Genomic DNA, 23,154 nt, shown 5'->3' on the forward strand with positions numbered 1-23,154 from the left:
CAGGTCATCCGTGATTGGTCTTTACCTGACCCCAGAGCCACCGTGACGTCATTTTCAGACGACAGCGCAACGGCCGCCCCCTGAGCAGGACAAAAGCGGGTGGCTCGCGTCTAATAGATAACTTAAAGATTTTGCAAGATAGTCATGTTCCACTTTTTACAGTAACTGACCTATAATCCTTGATTCCTTATTTCAGAAATAGTAATTCATTCGTGTTTATGTCATAATACGATTAGACGATGGAACATGTAGTTGGTTTCACTGTCATAACAGCCCTCTGAGGGAAGCCATAACGACAAAGTGGCCTGCAACAAAAAGGAGTCCGACACCCCTGAACTATTGGAAAATGGGAAGTTTGGCAGATTTTTCTTCATGGCTTCTTGCCATAGTGAGGGATATTAAAGATTTTGTGAACTGGAAAGTACAGTAAGAAAGGGGAGGGGGTGCTTAATGTTGGAGTGGAAGGAGCAGTTAAGAGACATGTGAAGCACCGCGCTTCAACGGTTTACATTTACAGAAAAAGAAAACGTTTGAGGACATCTCGTCAATGCTTTTGATGTGTGGACAATCTTCAGGCTCTGGAAATACTTGATGAGGTGTGAACAAAAGTAAAGCAACTTGTCTTGCCAACCTCAACAGTTTAATCAAGAGTAGCACCATGTGATTGCATGTGGCCGCCCCGCCGCACAGCTTGACTGAAAGACGAACAGTCCAATCAGAGCGTTTTCGGGGCGGGTCTTCAATACTTTGTATATAGATATATTTCGTTTTCTCTTCAACATCAAATGTATGCTAACTTTTTGTTCTTTGCCATTGAAAAATACAACCATGAAGCAAATCAACATCTGACATGATTTTCTATGAAGCAACATGCTAAAATTAGCAGCATGCTGACAGACTCAACGCCTCGCACAAGAGGACATGCGGAAACATCGTCGAGACCGACATCTATTGCAACATCAAAGCGACAATCAGCCAATCAGCAGAGGTGAACCCGTCGCGATTCCCAAAACGCCACCTTTGCGTCATATCTGCCCGACGGCGGGTTTTCATTGGTCTACATTTTGGTTCGGAGGCGGCTTCTGATCCGGACCGGTTTCCTCCACTGAACCAAGTCGCCGTGATATGAGAGCCAGCAATTAGCACAAAGTTCTTTTCAAGACAGCAGCCAGCGTGCAGCTAACAAATACGACAGCCAAACGCTACAGCACAAGTACGAGTTTACGACAGCGGGGCGGCCGCCCGCCCGCCCGTCTCTTTTCTTCAACGTAACACACCGACTAAAACATTTTTCCCTCCATATATCAGAGATGGGCAATCGAGTCATCGCTACTCAAACTCCAGGCGACGCAAGTCACTGCTTTCATTATTTTTCACTTGGCAAAAACCTGGACTTGGAAGTTAAAGACTCGGGACATTATGAGGTCCTTTATTTTCGTACAAGATGGTCAATAAAAGATCATTTGGCCAAAACACGATCAGCCTTTGTCGATTTGTTTTCTTCATCTGCAGACCAGACACTGCGGGACAGACTGCACGAAAGTTGCAGTGCATCGCTTCGGTCACCCTCTGAGCTGAGAGGAATTGTGCATTCCAACAACTGAGCAGGCGCTTTGACACGAGGCCTAGGCCACACCCACCTCCACACCATGCCATTGATTGGACAACATTGGGATCCTGTTCAGGTCATTATTGCGTTTTCATTTTGGGCTACAGAAGCAAGTTTATGTTTCGTTTGCTTTTTGCAAACGAGAAACCAGGGGTCACGCTGAGCCTCTACTGCTTGGGAAAACGTGCCATTTCTGCGATATCGTTTTCGGTGTGCCATCAAGGGGGCACCCGGTGCACAGGGAATTTTCCCGGGGGATTGGCACCGGGCCGGCGCACGAACCGTGAAAATCTGCGCATAATTCGCGGCCACTGAAAAGCATTAACCAAAAGCAGTCTTCCAAAAGACGCGAATAAAATCAAGTAGTGAAAAATGCGGCGAGATGTTTGAGGAGCTGAGAAGCGCATTGTGTCATCACCTCTAGTAGTGGCTTGGCTGACTTTTTTTTTTTTTTTTTTTAACCAAAAAGAAAAAAGCTATACACTGCAGCTTAATAAAGTGACTTGACTTTGTCAACACAGACTTGCACATATGTGACTTGATCCCATCTCTGATATACTGTGTGTATATATAATATATAATTGCAAGCTATTATAATAAACATCTGAGGAGCAACTCCTACTTTCATATTGTGCTCATTGGGATATCTTGACTAATAAGAATTGTTCAATCATGTTCCGTACCGGAAAGCACCTCCAGTCCAAAGGCCTCACTGACGGTTTTAAGACGGACACGTGGTCGCCCTGGCTGATGAGAACGCGGAAGGCAAAGGTGTGATTGATGACCACAAAATGGAGACTTTTAGCACCACAGAAGGTCGGGACGTGCTTCACAATGTGGTCCGGAAGCCACCAGGGCCATCCGCCCCGCAATTTTAACTTTCTCTTCCGAAGGGGGGGGCGTCCTCTCTTGCCAGAGAGCCAGAAGGGAGAGACGTATTTGTGGGAAGACTCTGACCATCGCTGAAGAAGAAGAAGAAATCCATTCCAAACATTTTCTAGTCCTTTGCCCCGCGGAAAGATTCACTTCACAAACCATTTGCGGGGCGGCCCGACCGCAGTCCAAATGGACGCGGAGGATGACGGATGGACACATGAAAAACCCTGTAAATTTCCCGGAGGTCACGTAGACGGTTTGGCGATTGACTGGGCATCGGGTTCCGGCGGCTGTTCCAGTCGGTCCTGAAAAAGCAGTCAGTTGGGGAGCCGCTCTAGGGGTAGCTAGTCACGGCCTGTTTCTGGGCCAACCGGCGAAGCTCCTCTCGGATCGCCTTGATCAGGGAGGCCGAGCTGTGGGCGGAAGGCGAGGCGTCCTCGGGCAGGTACTCGGGAGTCGGGGAGGTGAGGAGGACAGGCGGCGCCGAAGGGTCCCGAAGAGAAGAGCTCGGCAATTGGAAAACCGGCGAAGACGAGAATTCGGGGAAGGATAGCGCCTGCCGCGACCACAAAAAAAAAAAAAGAAAAAGAAAACAAATTTTAATGACAGGTGTTAACTTGGCCAGCGCCGACTAGATGGCGACAACACTCACGCCCTCCCTGCTGGCCGCGGGTCTGGACAAGTCCTGGTCCGAGTGTCGCTCATTCCAGCAGGAGCCTGTGGGTCCCGAGGCGCTGCGACCCACGGCGGGGTACGCCCCCATCTGGCTGGACAAACCCACCTGGGTCAGGTGCTGGAGCTGCACGCCTGCTGAACACAAAAGATGGAGATGAAAGTCCCTCACGAGTCGTTCATCGCCATCTTTCTTGCGGTTTTCCGTACCGCACAAGCAAAACAATTCGCTGAGAAAGGCCCCGTTGGCATATTTTGGCACTCGCGCCGTCCTTCTACTTTATCAAGGATTAGAGATTTTCATGCGAAACGATACGATGAGAAATGATCATACACCCCAAACACCTACAGTCTAGCAAACGTTGAGAGGAGGGCAAATCTCGCCCAACGCCAGCAACCGCCCCATTCCCCGTCAAGCTTGTCCAAAATCGCCACGTCACCCCCAGGCCGGCCCTCTTCCGTCCACCGTGCAGGAAATAAGAGGTTGCTGAAATCAGGAGCCTTGGTGGCATTTTTGCAAGTCTTTTGGGGTTTTTTTAAACAGTCACAATGGAGAAATTGGAAAAGGCACTAAATACAGCAAAAATGTTGCAAGTTGGCAACATTACAGGCATACAGTTGCTTTGGCTCGTATCAAAATAAAAGCACCACTTTCAAAGTAAAAGCACTGCATATATTGCATTTAACTCAACTGCGAGGGCCCAATGGCGAGGGGTCACAGTCAAAGGCGCAGTACCTGTGCTGCCTCCTACAGGTCTGGGTCTGGAGGAGGACGGGAGCTGTTTGTACTGCCCCCTGCTGGAGTACGAGGGATCCTGCAGCTGCTCGCCGCTGGAGACAAAGCCTCCCGAGCTGTGTCTGTGAGAAACCAAAAAGTCCCGATCAGATGCTACAGCGACAGCGCTGGAGGGGAGGGGGTGAGGCGGAGGGACGGAGGTGGGGGTTGCGGTCACCTCTGCAGATGACCTTGAGCTCCCAGGCCGGAGGTCGGAGAAACCCCCAGCTCGGCGTATCTCTGCGGCGGCGACAAGAGGAAGTTGAACGAGCCGCAAGGTGAGGAGGGCAAGCTGCGGGGCGGCGGACTCACAGTGGAGAAGGGGCCGTGGGAGGGCCCCGCCGGGTAGGAGCCCCACTGCCTCCCCAGGGGTCCCGGGAGGGCCGGGCTCAGGCCTTGCGAGGACGGCGACACCAGAGCAAAGGCGTCGTCCAGGAGAGAGCGCATCTGCTGCCGGGCCTCCTCGATTGAGGGCTGCGGCGGCATGTACGGGGGCGGGGCCGGGGCGGCCTCTGCGTCGAACACCTCATCGGTGGGGGACGGGCTCCGGGGGTCCGGGGGCAGGTCCGGGTCCGACTGACAAAGAAGACAGACAACACACAAGTCCTTTGTTACTGGAAGGCCGCCGAGATGGACGAGTGGTTAGCTGGTCCGGCTCGCCATCGGAGCTTCTCGAGTCAAGCCCCGCGTCGCGGCCCGACCGACGCCGACTGGCTCGCAAGCAGCTCATTGGACTCTTTGCCCGTATGTGGCTTGACGTTGGCTGACGGACGAGCAGTCCAGTCATCGTTTTGCTCGCCCCGCTGACCAGTCCGTCGTCCACCTTATTGGATCCGAGTTCCGCCTTTCAGAGCATTTTAGAGCACAAGCAGCGCACTCCTAGTCGGGAGGTCACGGTTGCCAAAGGTTCCCTTCTCGGTCCACCGCCTTTTGATTGACACGCTACGTGTTGCCACTCGGCAGGGACACGAGACAAGACATGTTTGGCGTTGCGCTGATGCTCCTCGGCTGTACGTTTCTCCAGACGACCGCTGCTTTTGGCGCGTTTTAGGGCAGAGAATTTCTTACAGCTCAACCAGGACAAACGTTTTGTTTTTGTCATTGCTCGTAGAGAGAAACTTGCATCAAAATGGCAGTGTGTATGGCAGGCGCTACATCAAGGAAAGAGGTGGGCATTTGACTCAGTTTTGCTGGTCCGTCATTCGTCATCCGTCAGCGGCCAGGGTACCCGTCCGTCAGTCCGGCATTTTTCATGACAAACTGAATTGCAGTCGTCAATCCGTCTGTCAGGAAACTAGTGACGGACGAACCGTCCGTCCGTCCGTCCGTCCGTCCGTCCGTCCGTCCGTCCGTCAGCGGCAGACTGACGGAGCGTCACTGACGACTCTGTGAGTGCTGATTACGCTGAAAAGCCACTTCCGCCATTCGTCGGTCCGTCATGTTTAAACGGCGTCCCATCATTCGTCAATCGTCAGCAAAACGGACGTCCGTCAATGCCCGCCTCCGTTTGTTTGATTGACGCTCCATATCACCGGCGGGCGACCGTCCAGTTTCCCCTTTCTCACCATGTAGGCCACGTTGTTGACTCCCGGGTACTTCCTGTAGGTGGCGCCCTGGTCCACCAGCAGGCGGTCCTGATCCGTGTCTGGAAGACTGCCCGGTCCCATCGGAGCGCACCGCCCCCGGGGGGAGCGCCTGCCTCTGCACGGACAAAGCGCAGCACAGGAGGCGAAAAATTCAGTTATTTGTGTCGGAATGTAAACGAGAGGCACCAGGACGCATCCGGCTGGCCTGAACCGCCACCGTGACAAAAATGAGTCTTTGATATTCCATAAAGCTTTTGGTCTTTTTCCATTTCCTTCCGAAAAAAAGCTCAGAATGGAAAGGGACAGACTGAGAGCCGAAGCGCCTCCTCGTTGTTTGTTTGCGGAAGACATTTCCTCCCGGCTGCAGTCCGTCCGCATCAAAGAGATGCGACTCAACACAACGGCCGGCCCGCTCGCTCGCCAACGGCATCGAGGTCAAACGTGCGACTGCAGCCAGAGAAGCCGATGCGAGACTTCCATCGGGTGCTCTCGAGCTCAGAGAAACGGACGCGGGGCTCGGGCGTTACCTCCGCCGCTCGTCGGTGGGCGTCGGGGGGGACGGGGTGTCGGCCTGCAGGACGTAGTCCGCGTAGTCCGCGTAGTCCGCGTGGTCCTCGTGGGCCGAGCCGTAGAGACGCTGGGCCACTTGGGTCTGGACGGGACCATCTCCGAAGGCGTCCATGATATCGTCCATGGACGGGAACTCGCACTGTCCTCGTCTCTTGGCGCGCTGCCGGAGTTTGTTCCTCTGCTGCTCCATCTCCGACTTGTGTCGCAGCGCCACCTGGAGGAGAGCTGCGCTAATGATGACTGCCTTCCTTCCTCTTCCCATGCCGCCCTGTCCCACATCAAGCTCGGTGCTATTATTGACCAAAGATCAGCTTTGAAAAAACATCGGCATCGCTGTCAATCTTCTCGTCCGTAGACACGCTGCTTTGTCTACTCGCGTCCGTGCTCGTCTGCCAATTTGGCCCTCCGCCTAGCTGCCTTTCTCCGTCCGACTTCCCGTCTTGGTCGGCATACTCGTCCGTCTTCCCATCTTTCTCCTTGCCCCGACAACGGAGCTCACCTCTGTGCTGACTTTCTGCGAGAGGGACGGGCTGGGCCGCGTGGGCGCGCCGGGCCGCGGCTGCATGGCGATCAGCTGGACTTTGCCGGCCGGCCTCCGAGCGCAGTCCGACGAGCCGCGGGAAAGACGGTCGACGTGGTCGAAGATGGAGGATGACGACATGAGCTCATCTCCGAGCGACGGCGCTACAAGAGGAAGGCGGAAGGCCCCGCCCGGGTCAGAAGGGGCAAAGACAAAGAAAAACCATCAAAGCGTGCAAGAAAATTAGGCGCTGGGATGTGAAAGCGCTCATGTTTCCGTGCATGTTTTCTTTCCTCCTCATTTGAAATGAGAACGAAACAACAAAGACATGAAAAAATGCATCCCTCGATGAGGAAAAGCAAAAATGCCGCCATGCGCCTCTGACCAGTTTTGGGCGGCTTCCTCTGCTGCTTGGCCTCGGCGGGCGCGGCCGCAGGTCGCGTACTCTCCTCGGCCGACTCTCTGCCGCTTGATTGGTCGCTACCTAACGAGTCGGCCTCTGATTGGCTGGCCCTGTTGAGACACGCCATCTTATTGTTTCGGCCTCGAGAGGCACGAGGTCACACCCTAATTGGTCGGAGCATCCCCGTCAACCGGCAACAACCCCTTCTCTCATGCCGGCTGTCGTGGGCTCCGCCCTGGCACACGTGGACGAACGGCGCTCGTCCGGCGCGCTGATGAAAGGAGCTCGGAAGTGAAGGCGGACGAGAAGGTGTCGGAAGGCTTCCGTGCGGGGAGCGACTGACCTGCCACGGCGTCGAGCGCTTCGAGCGGTTTTGCCGGACGAGCCTTTGGATTTGGGGGTGTTGAGGTCCCCGCCGTCAGAGGGCGTGGCCTCCTTCGCGGGCGCCGGCAGCGGTCCCGGTTCCTGGATCACCATGATATCGTCTTTGCCGTGCTGGCCCAGGTGAAGTTTAGCAAAGTCGAAGCCTTTCACGCTGGAGGCCTGAAGCTGCGAGACGAGGCGGCGCGTCGGCAGGGAGCGGCAGCCAAGGCAACGGCGCGTTCGTCGTGCCTTACTTACCTTCTGTCTCTGCTGGATGGTGTTGATGGCATCTGGCTGAAACTCCAACTTCTCAGAGCCGCACAGCTTCCAGTAGAGCAGGATGACGATGAAGAGGGCCAGCAAGACTGGCACGATCACTCCAACGATCAGCCAAACGCTGCTGCTTTGGGTCTCAGACGGAGGCACGGACGCCGTCTCCACCGCTGGGGACAGGCCAGCAAACGGAGACCAACCAATGAGAAACTCATGAAGGACAAGTGAGGAGCAAGCCGCAGCACGGCGGGAGCGCACAAGCGCACACACACCAGAATATAGGACAGCCGAGCTGGGAAATGCTTTTCTGCCGGCCACTTGTCAGAGCAGCAATGTGCCAGGACCGTTTTTAAAACATTTTTGATGGATTTTTTTTTTCTTTCCCCCCAAAGCGCTCTCCTCTACTTGCCGAGCAGATGGTCGGCCCGTGTCTGTTTTCCGCACTGGGAGGGACGCAGGTCTCGTCCCCGGGGTGCGACTCACGTTGGGCCAGCGGTCGCTGGACTTTGTGTCCCAGGACGATGGCGGCTCTCTGGAGGTCCAAGCCATTCAGGGTTTCCGCCGTCTCCTCCGCCGGTATCCGCGCGCCCCCCGGCCCCTCCACAAAATATAGGACCTCCAGGGGCCGCTCCGGCCCCGACAACCTGGACACCCGCACCACCTGAGGCCATCGAAAGAAGGCGTGGTTTGCGAGCGCCTCGGAACGGAGGAGGGCCGAAGCCCGACGGGGCGCCCACCTGCAGACTGCTGTTGGCCACGGCGCTGGCTCTCCTCCAGCGCCTCCCGCGGGACGCTCCTAGTCCTTCCTCCAGCAGCAAGGCCAAGCGCCGCTCCACGCGAGCTTTAAAACTGCGCTCGGAAAAGATCTGACTGGGAACGCCGAGCAAGACTGAAAGCGTCCAGTTTCCCCGATCAGCCGAGTGACCCGGATGAGTTCCCGCGGCCGGCGCGTCAAAACCAAAGTGTTCTCACCTGTGCGGACCCACGTGGACCTCAGGTGATGGGAGGTGTTTAGCTCGGGATAATGAAAGGCTGAAACAGAGCAGTAATCAGCTCATCTGATCTCCCGCAAAGGGATGCGCGCGATCATGCGTCCTACGTTCGGCGATCTGCAGGGCGGGGAAGCCGACGTAGAAGCTGAACTCCACCAGGCTGAGCTTCCTCAAGTGCCGGCTGACCTCGAATCCCGGCAGGTAGCCTCGCCCGTCCCGCACCGCAAACACGATGTCGACGGGAAGCTTCTGCTCGGCGGACGGCCTCGTCGAGCTCAGCGTCATGTTCAGCAGCTGGACGGAAGACCGGGTGGGGAAAAGGCCGGTTGAGTGGAGCGCAGCTGGGAGGGAGTCCCGCGAGTCCCACTCAAGTCTTATGCCGAGTTCAGGCCGAACAAGATTGTGGTCTCGCGTGCTTTTGTTCGCTGGGGTGACTACACCCGGGTGGCTTCCGGCCGAAAAGAGGAGGGGCTTCCCTTCCTGCTCCCACGGGAAAAAAAGAAACAAAAAGGAGTTTGAACATCGCCAGTCAAACTGGTGACCGGCGGTTGTGTCGGCTGAAAAATGCTTGCCGGGCAACTGCTCTGTCATTTTCAGGCGACAGAAGTGACAAAATGGCCGCCCCCTGAGATGGCTGAAAACGGCCGGATTGACGCTTATTCTCAAGTTTAACCGCGCAAGAAACGCATTTGATCCCAATCCTCCGTCATTCAATAGAATTTTCCGTCGGATACTCGACTTCTAAAGCATTTCTTAGCTGCGCCCCTACAATCGGCTTCCCCGTTATAATGTCCTATTTTTGAAAACAAACTATTTGAAGATGCAGATTTTCAAAAAGAAGGCAAGTGGTGAAGTTCCAAGTCAGGCAGGCCACGCTTCACGAACATCAAGGGGAGGGAGTCTTTCATTTGAGCCAAGCAAGTCCCAAATTTGGCAACTTGGACCAAGGCAGTCAGAGCGGAGTCAAGTCATGTGACCGGAGCAGGCCTTCCGTGAAGCGGGGTCGTCGGACTTCGGCCGTACTCACCTGCACGCTGACGGCGCCCGACTCCGAAGAGCGTCGGCGGCTTTGGCCGTACGCCAACAGCAGGCCGCTTTCCACGCGCTCGCTGAAGTCGCAGACTCTGATGTCCACGTGGGCGGGAACGAACAGCAGCACCGTGTGGACCTGGTACCTGACGTCCGGGACGCCGTAGAGGGCGGACACGGCGGGAAGCGGGCCCGGGAGACGCTGCGGTCGGCGCAGGGCGTTTATGACAGAGATGGCGGTGTAGATCAACGGGCCGGACACCACGCGGAAGGCAAAACTGGACGGCGTTCGCAAGAACTGACAAAGAACAACAATCTGTCAATCGGCCGACAGCAGCCCAGATGGCGGGCGGGCGGGCGGTCGGGCGGGCGGTCGGGCGGCTGACGCAAAACGTGAAAAGTCATTCAAGATGAGCCAAAAGACAAACAAAAGGGCAACTTGAACAAAGCACGTCATACCCGAAACGGCATTCCGGATTTGTGAGCCGGTGCGTACCTGAAGCTCCACCGAGCGGTTAAACTCTTTCCTCAAGAGCTCACGGACCTGACTGAAGCCGGCCGCCGAGCCTCTGGCACCACCTGCACACGGCACGCGTTAGTGGCTTTCGGATCAGCCCGACCGCTGCCGAGGTCACGTGACCCGCCGCGGCCGTACCTACTCTAACCAGGTACGACTCAGGCTTGCCGACGTTGCACAGGTACTGCTTGCCGGGAGGGGTGTGGGCCGCCCTGGGCGTGGTCACCAAGGGCGCTCGGGTCAGGCTGACGGCCGTCCTCTGGGTGGCGGAGGCGGAGCTTCGAGCCGTGCTCCTCCCCGCCCTGTCGGTGGCCTCTGCGGGACCCTGCGCTCTTTCCGGACGGGTGGGGGGTCCCGGCGGGGGGGGCGGAAGCACCACACCCGTCGTGTTGGAACTAGGAGGAGGCTTGCTCGGCCCGAAGACCTCTTTTACTTCCGGGGCAGACAGAGCAACCGTCGGGGGCTCCGAATCACTCGGGAGGGACGGTGGAGGGCTGGGGTCTGCCAGCGGACGCTCAGGCTCCCCCGGCGGAGTGGAAGTCCAACTCGGAGATGCCTCGGTCCGCACGGAGGGACGGCCGGCTCCGCTTTTGTTGTGGATCGACGTGGGCGGGGCAAACGGCTCGGGAACGTGAGCCCCGTGCTTCTCCTGGCCCTCCCGCTCGCCCGAGGGGGGGCGGGAACCCTCCTTCACCCGCTCCTTCGCCAAAAGGTTGGTGTAGTATTCCAAACTATTCATGTCGGGCAGCAGGAGCTCTGTCGGCCGCAGCGGTGCCAAGTCCTCGGGGTCGTAGTCGTCGTCCCAGGTGGGGAAGACATCGGGGCGGGCGGGGCGGCTGAGCGGGGTTACGCCGCGGGAGGTGGATGAGGGCGAAAAAAGAAAGCGCGAGTCTAGCGGCGGGGTGGGACGCCGAGGTAAGTACGAGAGCGCCCAGTCGCCGCCGGCGTCGTCGTCGTCATCGTCATCGTAGGGGTGGCTGGGAAGAGGCGTGGCCAGGTCCTCGCCATCGGGAAGCACGATGGACAGCGTCTCCAGGTAGTCTCCTGAAGCCCAGGCCTCCTCCAGGGAGTTGCCCGGCTCCCACGGCGACGAGGGGGGCGGGGTGGGCCCGCTGCGGGGGGCCAGCGGCGGAGTCAGGCTGGGGGACAGGAGGTCCGGTGGTTTGAGGAGAAGGTGGATTCCCTGAGCGCCGGAATCCTCCGCCAGACTGCCACGGTTACCACGGTAACCGGACTCCGGGCTGGCTGCGGGAGGTCTGAGCGGGAGGGGACGCGACCAAGTCGGAGGTGGGGGCGAAGACCAGTCCGGCTCACCTGAGACAAGAACACTTGACATTAGCGAAGAGGGTCTTGAGTCATCGGCCGGCCAAAAACGATTTAGGCTGCATCGCAAACGTTATTGGGAAAGGAGAAAAGAAATCAAATGCGTGCGGAGGATCCGAATAGAGCCAACTCGCATTTATCGCAGGGGAATGTCGCAGACTCTGCCGCCATCTACAGGCCAGATCATTTTTGTCAGACTTTGGTTTGCTGCAACTTTATTCCTGTAATCACTCGGCTTTTGTTTAAAAAAGACTATTCATGCAAGGATGCATGTTCTGTGAAAAAACGTCCCAAAGTGTATGAGAGCCGGCTTGACTTTGTTGTCCCCGTTTGCATTCGGTGAGGAGGACACGACGTTGGAATTGATTTGGCGGACCGCGCAGGCCCTTGCTTGCACGTCAACATTGCACCCGTTGAAGGCGGCAAATGTTTTCGACAAGCGATCGGGTGCATCCGCAGCCTACCTCCAGCGGGCGAAGTGGACGTCGCCATGGAAACCAGCATCGCGGTGAGCAGCCAGAGGAAAGTGAAGCTCCGCTCGGAGGTTTGCGCTGCTTCCGTGCTGCTTTTGGGAGCCACGGGGACGAGCGGCTCCATGTTTGGACCCTGCTCTGGACCGCCGCGATCGAGTCAGGAGGACCTGAAGCACAAAAGCGCTCGCTTACGTTGCACTCCGTCTGCGGCATGGAGATGGTGATCGTCTGCGGACAGCAGCCCGGAGCGACGGCCGCTCCCACGTCAGCTTTGCTCCAAAAGCAGCACATGGCTTCTTTCGGACGTGAACCTCGGTCTGGGCGGACCTACGGCATGCACGGCTCGCATGCAAACGCTGTGGTTTGCGGCCACCAACTTGACATCAAAGTTGAATGCTACGGTGCGGTACCCACCTTTTTTTTGGTTGTTGTTGCCCTGGGCATCAATGTGCGCTTGCTTGAAATCACTTAAGGGCGAGCACAGCATAGGTCAGGCTCATGCATGGCAGCTTTTGGCAAAACGTCATCCTTCTGAGGTGACAATTACGATAGCCTGGCCGTCACCCAGTCCCCGTCATGTCTTTTTCAAGAAGCCGCACGCAATGGTGACGGCGACGACTGCAATTTCCGGTAAAAGGCTCCTCAAAGTTGCGGTGCTCAAGAAATCGTCGCCATGACTCAAGTGGGCATGCAAGCCGCCGAGGATGCAAAGCAGCCGGCAGTGTTCTGAAATTCCTTGATTCCTACCCGTCGACACGTCCTACCTTTGTGCGCGCATGCTCACAACGCCGATAGTGAGGTGGCCTCTTTGATATTATACATACATAAATAAACATCCCGTTCAATTTCCTTCACGATGTCAACAGTGTCACGCGTTCAGCTCCACTCAATCGGTCAGTCAGTCAGTCAGTCAGTCAATCAATCAATCAATCAATCCGCGTGACGGCTGCGCGAACTGATTGACCTGCACGTACCGGCGGCGGCCTGTCTCACGTCGAATCTTGGCTCCTCGCAGCCCGCAGTCCGGCTTCCATCCTGCTGGCGGCAACGATTGCTTCTCCTCGGCTCCGGTTCCGATCCGATCAGGGTCCATTCGGCGTGACGTCACCGGCGCCGTTGAAAGACGACGACACCAGAAACGAGCCAAAGCGAGCCCGCTTTGGATCGACCTGCCATCGTGCACGAGCGACACGCCTCTCCCGCGCCAGAACGCCCACGGGAGGAGGAAGAGGAGGAGGAAGAGGAAGAGGAAGAGGAAGAGGAGGAGGAGGAGGAGGAGGAGGAGGAGGAGGAGGAGGAGGAGGAGAAGGAGGAGGAGGAGGAGGACGACGACGACGACGACGAAGAAGAGGAGGAGGGGGACGGGGAGGGATGCAGGGGCGCTTGGTCCGCAGTCAGCGCCGGTTCCGACCCGCGTGCGCACTCTCCAGTTCTGCAGCCCACTCGAACACGACCGACGCGAGGTGCGTTCACGGAGCAGTCACGGGTGTGGGACAATCCCGTTCTCCATCTCGGACTACCCCGCGCGGTGTGTCACCGCCATTACACCGAAACGGCGTTTTCCTGGTGGTGACGATGACGTCACCGCGCGCTCTGGCCATTAAAGTGCGCTTTCCATGGCAACAGCTGGTTGACAGCAGCAGCAGGTGTGCGGAATCTCTTTTAAGGGCCCTCGACACGCCGCACGTCAGCGCTCCACGATGCCGCCGCCACTTTTGCTGCTCCGGGTTCTGGTGGCCGGACTAAGCGTCGTTTGTGGTGAGAATTGGTTTGTTGCGGAAGTGGGGCCGCTTTGATGGTGCCTTTCACTCCTTCCTTCCTTCCTTCCTTCCTTCCTTCCCGATGCTGACGGCAGACGCGACGCTACAAGCAAGCCCAAGCGAGCGCCACTCGGGCAATTTCTCGGGACGCTACGGTACTTTGCGAACCACGTTGGGCACACCTTGACTTACACGTTTGCCCAGTCACGAGTGCTCGCTGGATTCGCCAGTTGTTGCTGTTGTTGTTTTTGTTTTCTTTTCTTTTTTTTGCTCGAACAAATAAGTTATGGGCGAGCTTCAGATGTGACGTAGTGAAAAGAAATGGAACAAATGAGACGATGAGAACGGGAGCTGCCGTAAGTCAGATGCTCACATGCTGACGAGGCGGTCCGGTGCCGGTTGTCAATGACAGAGGCCACGCCCCTTGCAGGCACTCCCACAACGCGACAGTTGTGACTTCCGAGTCGCCCGCTTGTTACAAAGCTGTTTGTCTGTTTCTTGAAATTCTCTCGTTTTAGCCCGTATTCTTCTAGTAGCGCAAATGATTATTTTTAATTCATGAACACGTTTTGGGCACGGGAACAGATGAGCAGAATTTGGATGGGCAAAATTGCTTTCACCTGCGAGCTGGGTGAAAGTCGTAAGTCAAGGCGCCACGGTTGGTTTGGCTCGGAAGGCGCGAGCGGTTCCTGACTTTGGCCTGTGCGTGCGCTCAGAACTGGCGGGGGTGCGCTCGTTTGTGGCGCACCAGGAAGTGCAGACGCGCATCATCGGCGGCCAGGAGACGTGGGCGCACTCGTGGCCGTGGCAGGTGGCGCTGCGCTTTGCCACCATGCCGGCGTGCGGGGGCGCCATCCTCGCGCCGCTCTGGGTGGTGTCGGCGGCGCACTGCTTCAGAAGGTGCCGGCCGCCGCCGCCGCGACGCCGACGACGCCACGTTTGACTTTTTGTGTGGGCGCAGGTACAACAAAGCGTCTTTCTGGACGGTCCTGGCGGGAAAACACGACCTGGACAACCCTGATGAGGAAGGCCAGCAGGTGCTTCCGATTGCTCTCTCCAAGTCGCAACTCCGGCGTTAGCTTGGGCACAGCGTTTCACGATCTTGATCCAAACGGAAAGCTCGTCGCACGGGTTCACTCATGACAACTAGTTGCGGATGGTCAGGACAATGTTCTTGGCAATTTCTTGCGCACCCGCGGACAGGGACGGACTTGCCATCAGGCGTAGCAGGCTGTTGCCCGGTGGGCCGGCGTCTCCAGGGTCAGATGCGGCGTAGTTAATTTTGCCTCCGTTTTCTCCAAGCGCCTGGCCTGCCACAAAGCAGAGAGAGCAGCACGTGACGCTGTTTCCAAATGACACGGTCAATTGAAGCGAGCAACACCATTGGCAGAGGTAGACTGAAGTCAGGAGCGGCGCATCCTGACGCCATCTCCGACAGAATTGGATTCTTACCGCCATTGTTAATCCGATCCGTTGCCTTCACACCACCAGAGCGAGCAAGCGACGTCGCCGGGAGGTCATCTGTTGCGGTGCGGTCCGTCCGGCGTCGCTTTTCATCAAGGGGAACGCGTGCGTGTCCACAGTCTTGCGCGACACTTTCACGGTTCAGGCGGCAACAAAGCTCAAGTAAAAAGCCGTGCAAACGATCGCGAGATTTTGCAGCCAATCCAGTTTTGAGATCTGGACTGAACGAGTCAGTGGCCAGTGGCGGCATGCAAAGCGGCGTCGGTGACAAGCACTGCGATTGGCGGTTGGCGAGCGGCGGCAAATGGGCTCACCACATACGAGCCAAGCAAGGGCGAAGAAAAAGGCTCGGCCGAGCTAGTAAACGAAGGTGGGCAAAACCTTGCTTTTGAGTTTCCGGGGATGCGTCAATGTTGTTTTGGGGAACCATGACTGTGTGGGCAACAACGGCCCTCGTTGCCGACCGCATTTTGTCGCTTCCTCCACTGTCGCCGGCGTGCGGCGGCCAAACCCGAACGAGTGTTCAAGAAGGTTGTGATTGGGGCCCAGGTGGTGGGCTTGTCGGCGATCGTCAGCCATCACCGCTTCCGCTCCGGTACCAAAGAATTCGACGTGGCTCTGCTGAGGCTGGAGCGAGCGCTGACCTTCGACCGCTTCGTGCGCCCCATCCACGTGTGGATGGCGCCGTTGCCCGCGCTGGAGAAGTGCACCGTGAGCGGCTGGGGGGCCACGCGCGAAAGTGAGTGCGTGTATGCGTGCCGGGCAAGCGGGCTGCTCCGCCAAAAGGTTTCTTGGCAGCGCCGGGACTGGGGAAGTCTTTGGTTTTGTTTCTCCCGCCCGGCAGATGGGCCGCGTGTGACCCGACTGCAGGAGGTCAACGTGACGGTGATGTCCTTTGACCTTTGCCAGAGCTACTACAAGAGCAGGATGCGGCCACGCATGTTCTGTGCGGGACAGGAAGCGGGTTCGGTCGACGCATGTCAGGTGGTCTGTGCGCCTTCGTTCGCTGGCTCGCTCGCTCGCTCGCTCGCTCGCGTGTTGACACGCCGGTGCGCCTTTGCCAGGGCGACTCTGGCGGTCCTCTGTCTTGTTACGCCGACGGGCACTACCGTCTAGCGGGCGTGGTGAGCTGGGGCGTGGGCTGCGGTCGGGCCAGGAAACCCGGCGTGTACACCAAACTCCAAGAGCACGCGACGTGGATCGCAGAAGTCATGGGTAAGAATTGCGCCGCGAGCTCCGCCGTCGTCGTCGACTTGAGCTCCGACGGTGGTCCTTTGCGCCGCCTTTCAGACAACCAGGATGTGGCCTACGCAGTCCAGCCGGCCCAAGGTACGCTCGCATTTGCCCGTCAGCTGTGCCGCGAGGCTGACGTCAACACGGTGTGACGGCAGAGGACCGGTGCGGGAAGCCACGCAAGCCCCTCTGCCGGAACCTTCCGGGCCCGGCCGGTCTCTGGGTTCCGAAGGGCGGCGGCGAGGCGAGGGCGGAGAACGTGACGGAGGCCTGTCCGGGGGCGTGGCCTTGGCAGGTCAGCCTCCAGGCAAACGGCGTCCATTACTGCAGCGCGGTGCTGATCCGCCGCCGCTGGCTGCTGGCCGCGCGACATTGCAGAGTCAGGTAAGATCGCCGCCGGAACGGACCCGATCGCCGTCGGTCCCAGCGCCGCCTCTTTGCTTGGGTGCAGCGCCGGAGAGGACGTGGCCATCTTGGGGGGTCACGATCTCGGCTTGTCTCTGTCCCAAACGGTCCCGGTGGAGCGGGTCTTCGACCTGCCCCAGGAAGATGACTTTCCTCCCAAAGACGACCTCTCGCTGCTCCGCCTCGCCGTTCCCGCCAGACTGGGTGGGACCCCGTGCGCCGGTTCGGCGGCGGCGCGACGTCCGACTCCGGCCCCGACCCCGACCCGGAGCCTAACGCCTCTCATTCGCAGGCGCCGGTGTGACGCCGCTTTGCCTGGCCGAAGAGGACGAGGAACTGGATAACGGCTGGAGATGCATCGGCGCCGGCTGGGGGTCCACGTCGGCGACGGGTAACGTCCGCGTGCGCTGCGCCGCTCGTGTCAGCGCTCGCTAACGGGAATGCTCCCCACCGACGTGAAAATCCCCCCCCGATTATCGAGTCCGCCAGACGCAACCGCTACTAAGTTCTTGCGTTGGGGGGTGGGTAAGAGATGGCACAAGGAACTAAGGTGAATCAATTGAGAGAGATGGGCCCACAGAGCAAAAACAGGGTCACCCTGAAGGGGAAATCCTCCCATTGTTTCGATTGGTTCCAAGTTGAGGCTGCCGGCGACGAATGAGCATCGGCTGTCAGTAAAACAATTTCTGTCTGTCTGTCTGGTCGGATGCCAGCCGCCCTCAACTCCCAGCGTCTGCACCACGCCCGCGTCCCGCTGGTGGAGCGCGGCGAGTGCCGGGCCCGGTGGGGCCGGGGCCTGGTGGACGAGGGCCACGTGTGCGCCCACCCGGTGGCCGGCGCCGCCTGCACGGTAGCGCCTCCCGCTCGCCAGCTTGACTTTGACGGGTAGCCGGGCCGCGCCGTGCTCATTTCCTGTTGGCGCGCAGGGCGACTCCGGAGCGCCGCTCTTCTGTCAGAAGCACGGCACCTACTTCCTGTTCGGACTGCTGACGTGGGGCAGTCGTCAGTGTGACCCCGGCAAGCCGGCCATCTTTTCCAAAGTGGCCGATTACCACTCGTGGATCGACCAGGTGACGGAGGCGTGATGCAACCGGCGACCGATCGGCTGCGAAAACGTGCCTTGCAACAGAAAGCATTAAAGGAGATTTCACAGTTGGACTTTTGGTTTTCCCTTTTTTGCATTTCGCAGGTTTTAATGGCCTTTAAATAGCAGAGAACTTGAGCGGCACCCGCTAGCTTTGAGCCCGTAACATCGGCTGCAAAGTGCGTCACTCCACAAACATCGCAAACCTTTGAAGAGGGGAAAAAAAAGCATCACAACAATCATCAAGCACGTGCGGGCACACACTTGCGGCAAAGTGAACCGCCGCAGGAAGTTGACGGGCTGCTGCGCCTCAAGCGCGACATTAAAAGCCATCCCACCTGTTTGGATGCAGAAGCCACCGCCGTCGCCATCATCATCTGAGCAGCTGGCGTGTCGTCGGCATGCGCGGCGACGTCCTCACTTCCTCGTTTTATCCTGAAACGACCCCCACACACACACTTGCAAGTTTCTTGTCAATCAAAACGCTGACGTTCGTCTTTCAGGATCTTTTCAACTTTCATCAGAAAAGCTGCTGCATGCTCCACCCGCAAACCCACCCCATACATGTGCGTGCACACACACACACCCCGACCTGAGATGAGGCTACACCTTGTCAGTGCGCGTGCAGGTCACCGCGGATGGTAAATTCAAGTGCCAAGTTTCCCTTTCCTCCAACGTTCTGCCCCGTCATCGCGCACGCTCTCGCTTCCCAATGATGACGAAGCATTTGCATTCTGTTGAAATTTGAACTGTAATTCACCATTTTAATCAGTGAATGATCATGAATCTGAGGGGGGAAATTCTGCGTGAGTCACTTTGTGGTTTGGCCCGTAACATTTGTCAGAAGATCTACACACATGTTGGTCAACGTGATTTTCAACACAAACTCAGTTGTTTGCAAATGTCTTCCTTTGAAAAAACAAACAAACAAACCAAGATGATCAGTCTGCGTTCGTTTCCTGTTAAGAGGCTAAAAACGGAGGATTTGGACAATTTGAACTAAAAAAGAAAAATACAACATAGCATTGCGCAAACGCTTATCAAAAGAGCTGTCAATGAATTTGAACGATCCACGTCTGATTTGAAATAAGGTGACAATTTAAAAGAAGTTAGTCAAACTGCGGCTTGATTTGGAAAGGGACAGCGAGCGAGTGGGCGTGGGCGTAGTCGTTTCACTTGCAGGCGTGCGTGTCGCTCATGCTCTCGCATCGGCGACATCGGACGTAGCAGCACCACACGAACTTGCAGGCGCATCGGCGCACGTGGCGCTCCACGCGCGTGTTATAGCCGCGCCCGCAGCACAGCAGCTTGCATCCGTCCGGCCCGGCCGAGGTGCGGTTGCAGCGGCGGCCCCTGGTGCCCAACACGCCGCCGCGCCGGTCCTCCACGCAGTAGTTGGGCGACTTGTTGACGAAGACCAGCTGGTGCCTGTCCGCGGGCGCGGCCGCCGTCGCGGGCGCGGGCGGGGCCGCCGTCGCGCGCGGCTCCTTCCTCTTGAGGCGCACGCTGCGCTCGTAGCGCTCCTTCAAGTAGGCGCCCACGCGGCCGAACGGCGCCATCGTCCGCCAGCACGTCTTCACGGCGCACGAGCCCGAGACGCCGTGGCAGCGGCAGTCCGTCGACATGGTCGTTAGCACCGCCTGCGGGACGCGCGTGCAGCACAGCAGAGAACGCAAGTCAGCCCAAGGCAAGGACAACAACACTAGCAAGGAAGGCAAAGGTCAAGGAAAACTAGAAGAGGACGGAGAGCGCCAAACGAGGTAAGGGGGAAAACTTGGACGAAAACGGAGGGCCAAATGTTCCGAGACGTGCAGCGCGATGCGGACGCGATGCATGGACAACGTGTGGATGGTGACCCCGCGTGGACTCAAGCAAGACCCGCACCTCCGCTGCACTCGTGTGCCGCTGGTTCGCAATGACGCCTCCGCATGGAACTTGAAAGGAGCTCAGAGCTACTTTACTTCACTTCTGAAAGTGTAACCCCGCTTATCCTAAAAAAAAAAAAAAAAAGTCCCGATATGACATGATCGAAAGTATTTGACTTCACAACGAAATGCGGTTATTTCTTACGACTTGATTTGTTTTCTTAACGATTCACTTGAACCAATCTTGATTGTTTCTTAATCATTTTAACGTTTCGCTTCGTGAATAAAACGTTAAAATTAATTTATCCACTTAACTAGCTGTCGTCTTGTTGCGTTTCTTGTCACCGGCTCACCAAGCGCAGGTTGCGATGTCTTCGCTTTGCCTCCCGACTCCGCCTGACAGCGCAACGCAGCGAAAATGTTCGACGACGAGCTGGCTTATTGCCGACTTGCTCTTCACTACAAAAGCAATCGTGGGGGATTTTATAGCAACTATGCTGCAGGTCTCCGCTGTAAGGCCAAAACAAGCCGGCCAAGGAGAAGAAGCAGAACAAGAGGAAGAGGAAGAGTGGCGTGTGCGTGGCGGACCTGCCTGCCGGCCTCGCTGTTGTGCCGCTTCATCCGGAGGAGGGCGTGCGCGCGCGTCCCGGCGGAGGCGTTGACGGCGGCGTGCGCCAGGAAGCGCCGGCTGAACCAGGTCCCGTATTGGACGTGGTCCGAGCAGCCGCCCCAGTGCCAGGCTTCCCCCGCCCCCGCCGCCCCCGCCGCCGCCGCCGCCGCCGCCCCCTGGAGGCGGGCGTCGCAGCCGCACTCGCTCACGTTGCCCTGGCTACAGAAGCGCGTGACGGCGTGCACCAGACCGGCCGCCATCACCGCGTACACAAACGCCGTTTCTTTGGTTCCTTCCAAGGGAGGAAAGAAAGGGCGCACTTCAAAACCAAACAGCCGGCAGAGTGCGAGCGCTCGACGTCGGATTAGATGTTCCGGGAACCCGGGCCGGGCCGGGCCGAGCCGTGCATCATCATCATCATCAAGTCATTGCGGCTACTTTTGGCGCAACTTGGCCACGAGGGGGCAGTGCAAAACCGCATAGGCAACGGCCAAAGACTTCCACAACAACGGAAGTTGTTACAACAGTAAGTGTGGGGCTTCCCGTGAATATTGTTAGATCGTTAGTGTTCACATTTGGCACTGCCGCATAGATGCAGTTAGTTAGCCCGTCTATGGCATGTTGCATTGTTGGGGAGCATCAAGTGCTTTGTTTTGTTTTGTGTTCAGCTGGAATGCAACGCATCATCTGACATGGGAGTCTTGCAGATGCTTTGAGGGCAAAACAATTGACTGGGCGACTACAAAAAAAACAAAAAAAAAAACGATTTGAGCCAATTTGCGAAGCGCCAACGGCACGGAGGCCCGGGTTCACGGCCTCGTTGCTGGAAAAGATGTCATTTGGGGGCCAATGAGATCTTACCGCTGCTCAGCTGCTGTCCGAAGACGGCCGGGTCGCGGCCGCTGGAGCAATTCCACCTCTCGTGTCGAAACTGGTTCTGGCACTCGCCCACGGCCAGCCGGGCCGCGTCCACGATGCTGGGCGCCAGGAAGCTGCGCTTGCGGCACACCTGCCGCTGCTCGGCGCTCAGAGGGAGCGAGCGGCAGCCGGCGTCGCGGGACCAGCGCTCGTCCGCGCCCAAAAGCCTCCGGCGCAAAACACACACAAAAAAGCCAACGTGAGCAAACACCGCAAACAAGCCGCGCCGCCGTCGACGCGCCGAACAGCGCCGGAGCGCCTCCGGGTGTCGGGGGCCCCGACTGTCAACGTTTATGCAACGGGCAAGCCCGTTGAGCTGCGGGGCGGGGACAAAAAAAAAAAATCACCCTGCATGGGGCCGTCTCTGCATGCAGGTGAAGCTCCGACACCGAAAAAAATGCCTCACTTTTATTTCGTCAAGTGATTGCACTGATTTTATTTCGCGCGGAAATAAAAGTGAGCAAATTCAACCGAAAGCATTGACGGCGCTTTTCGAAGGCCTTTGCGCACACTTTCAAATTTCAGTTTCAGCACATCCGAAACCGACAGCAACGGACAAATTGGACGAACTGAAGTGGAAAAATGTTGAATTTCCTCAATTTTATTCCGTCAAGCGGTTGCACGAAATATATTCCGAATCCAGATACAATTTTTAAGTATACGTCACTTTGAAAGATGCATCTGGAGCCAGATTTTATTTCATGCAACCCGCCGATGACATAAAATGGAATGAATTCAGCAATTCCATTGTTTTCAGTGTGCTTTTCCACTTCAAATCCAAAATGTTCCCAAATTTGCAGCCACAACCGAGGCTTGGGGAAAGAAAAAAAAAAAACAGACCGGCACAAAAAGGTTTTGCACATTTTGTACAGCATCGTCAACAATGTCACGCTTGCCACTTTGTCATCGAGAGCAATTCGATTGCATTGCTCAAAATCAACATCCAAACGCCTTTTTTACTTTTCAAGTTGGCCTTCTTGAAATCACTCCAATGCCGCTCTGCATGCTCGTCTTTCAACTTGTTGGCTGCACGACTTCCTTCAGGCCACATTTTTGCAATTTGCATTGCCCTCGGCCATGAGCCAAGTATCGATCACGTTATCAACGTTTCCAATCGGCAACAAAGCGCATTTGGGAGATTTTCCGCACTCAAAAGCTTTTCATCTGGAATTGAGGAGCTAGCATCCATTTCGGACAAAAACAAGTCGGAAAACGACGCTTTCGTCTTCTTGAGCGTGTTGCCCGCATGCACCGTCGACGAGCATCAGCAGCGCGTGGAGGGCAAACTCACTGGCGTCCAAAGGCCAGCAGCAAGAAGTTCACATTTTGTGTCGCAAGTCGTCCAAACTTTGGCCTTGTTGCTGCCCGCACGCCTGCAGGCTGCTAACGGGCGGCACGTGCATGCGTTCGCGAGCTCGCCTCAAGCACGACGGCAGTTGCAAACAATCGCCCGCAAAGTCAAGTGGGGAAGGCGCGTGCATGCGCGCGGGTACTCACATCCAGCTGGCCTGGCAGCACAGCGGGCACACGCACAGCAGCACCGTCAGCGTGCACACGCGTCGCACCGGCACCGGCACCGGCACCGGCGCCGCGTTCGGGTTCGACTCCATAGTCCTCATGCGCGTCCGCGTACGGCGCGCGCCGCCGAGGAGATGGGACTGAAGAGCCGCCGCCGCTGAGCCGCCGCGGCACGTCCCTCGTTGGCCAGTGACGTCACAGCCCGGCGCTAATTGGTCGGATCATCAGCGGCCACGTGACGGCGGCGGTGGGACGGACTCACACGTCATTTGCGAAAAGCCGCACAGGCACTCCAACAAATCGGTCAGCAGGCACC

The 23,154-nt window shown here is 57.3% G+C and overlaps 3 protein-coding genes across 7 annotated transcripts; 1 reads left to right on the top strand and 2 right to left on the bottom strand.

Moving 5' to 3' along the window:
• Positions 1-618: 618 nt before the first annotated feature.
• LOC147126258 (UPF0606 protein KIAA1549) lies at positions 619-13,973 on the bottom strand. Of its 5 annotated transcripts, XM_086023020.1 has the most exons (21): positions 12,956-13,967; positions 12,396-12,448; positions 11,973-12,148; positions 10,324-11,499; positions 10,165-10,247; positions 9,667-9,966; positions 8,747-8,933; positions 8,620-8,679; positions 8,385-8,536; positions 8,131-8,308; positions 7,633-7,817; positions 7,355-7,560; positions 6,994-7,121; positions 6,588-6,772; positions 6,046-6,302; positions 5,498-5,633; positions 4,245-4,508; positions 4,111-4,172; positions 3,894-4,015; positions 3,138-3,295; positions 619-3,041 (listed from the first exon to the last, which is right to left on the bottom strand). In XM_086023020.1, exons 3-21 carry the CDS (start codon positions 12,103-12,105, stop codon positions 2,820-2,822), a joined length of 4,194 nt encoding a protein of 1,397 aa, XP_085879146.1. In that variant the 5' UTR covers positions 12,106-12,148; positions 12,396-12,448; positions 12,956-13,967; the 3' UTR covers positions 619-2,819. The 5 variants fall into 5 exon arrangements, with proteins under 5 accessions (XP_085879146.1, XP_085879144.1, XP_085879145.1 ...); XM_086023018.1 differs by lacking the exon at positions 12,396-12,448 and having other exon boundaries at positions 12,956-13,966; XM_086023019.1 differs by having other exon boundaries at positions 11,973-12,448; positions 12,956-13,966.
• ovch1 (ovochymase 1) lies at positions 13,340-18,001 on the top strand. The gene is made up of 13 exons (XM_086023027.1): positions 13,340-13,739; positions 13,837-13,896; positions 14,458-14,641; positions 14,703-14,778; positions 15,755-15,944; positions 16,050-16,189; positions 16,270-16,420; positions 16,496-16,534; positions 16,597-16,822; positions 16,890-17,047; positions 17,136-17,234; positions 17,557-17,693; positions 17,770-18,001. The coding sequence occupies exons 1-13, from the start codon at positions 13,682-13,684 to the stop codon at positions 17,926-17,928; spliced, it is 1,677 nt and encodes a 558-aa protein (XP_085879153.1). The 5' UTR covers positions 13,340-13,681; the 3' UTR covers positions 17,929-18,001.
• Positions 18,002-18,659: 658 nt separating this feature from the next.
• Positions 18,660-22,966, bottom strand: wnt16 (wingless-type MMTV integration site family, member 16). Its single transcript, XM_086023029.1, has 4 exons — positions 22,818-22,966; positions 21,264-21,487; positions 20,381-20,694; positions 18,660-19,567 (listed from the first exon to the last, which is right to left on the bottom strand). Exons 1-4 carry the CDS (start codon positions 22,937-22,939, stop codon positions 19,100-19,102), a joined length of 1,128 nt encoding a protein of 375 aa, XP_085879155.1. The 5' UTR covers positions 22,940-22,966; the 3' UTR covers positions 18,660-19,099.
• Positions 22,967-23,154: the final 188 nt, after the last annotated feature.

The sequence above is a fragment of the Filicampus tigris genome, chromosome 22 (genome assembly GCF_054856515.1).
Source record: "Filicampus tigris isolate MCC_2025a chromosome 22, RoL_Ftig_1.0, whole genome shotgun sequence".
In the NCBI taxonomy this organism is placed as follows: domain Eukaryota; kingdom Metazoa; phylum Chordata; class Actinopteri; order Syngnathiformes; family Syngnathidae; genus Filicampus; species Filicampus tigris.

Coding starts and splice junctions, on each gene's coding strand:
- LOC147126258 (XM_086023020.1), bottom strand. CDS start 12,105: ATGGAGCCGCTCGTCCCCGTGGCTCCCAAAAGCAGCACGGAAGCAGCG. Junction 11,500..11,972: donor GTCCACTTCGCCCGCTGGAG/GTAGGCTGCGGA, acceptor TTCTTGTCTCAG/GTGAGCCGGACTGGTCTTCG. Junction 8,537..8,619: donor GTCCACGTGGGTCCGCACAG/GTGAGAACACTT, acceptor GGACGCTTTCAG/TCTTGCTCGGCGTTCCCAGT.
- ovch1 (XM_086023027.1), top strand. CDS start 13,682: ATGCCGCCGCCACTTTTGCTGCTCCGGGTTCTGGTGGCCGGACTAAGC. Junction 13,897..14,457: donor CAATTTCTCGGGACGCTACG/GTACTTTGCGAA, acceptor GCGTGCGCTCAG/AACTGGCGGGGGTGCGCTCG. Junction 16,823..16,889: donor GCGCGACATTGCAGAGTCAG/GTAAGATCGCCG, acceptor GCTTGGGTGCAG/CGCCGGAGAGGACGTGGCCA.
- wnt16 (XM_086023029.1), bottom strand. CDS start 22,939: ATGAGGACTATGGAGTCGAACCCGAACGCGGCGCCGGTGCCGGTGCCG. Junction 21,488..22,817: donor TGCTGCCAGGCCAGCTGGAT/GTGAGTACCCGC, acceptor TTTGCGCCGGAG/GCTTTTGGGCGCGGACGAGC. Junction 20,695..21,263: donor CGGACAGCAGCTGAGCAGCG/GTAAGATCTCAT, acceptor CTCCCTTGGAAG/GAACCAAAGAAACGGCGTTT.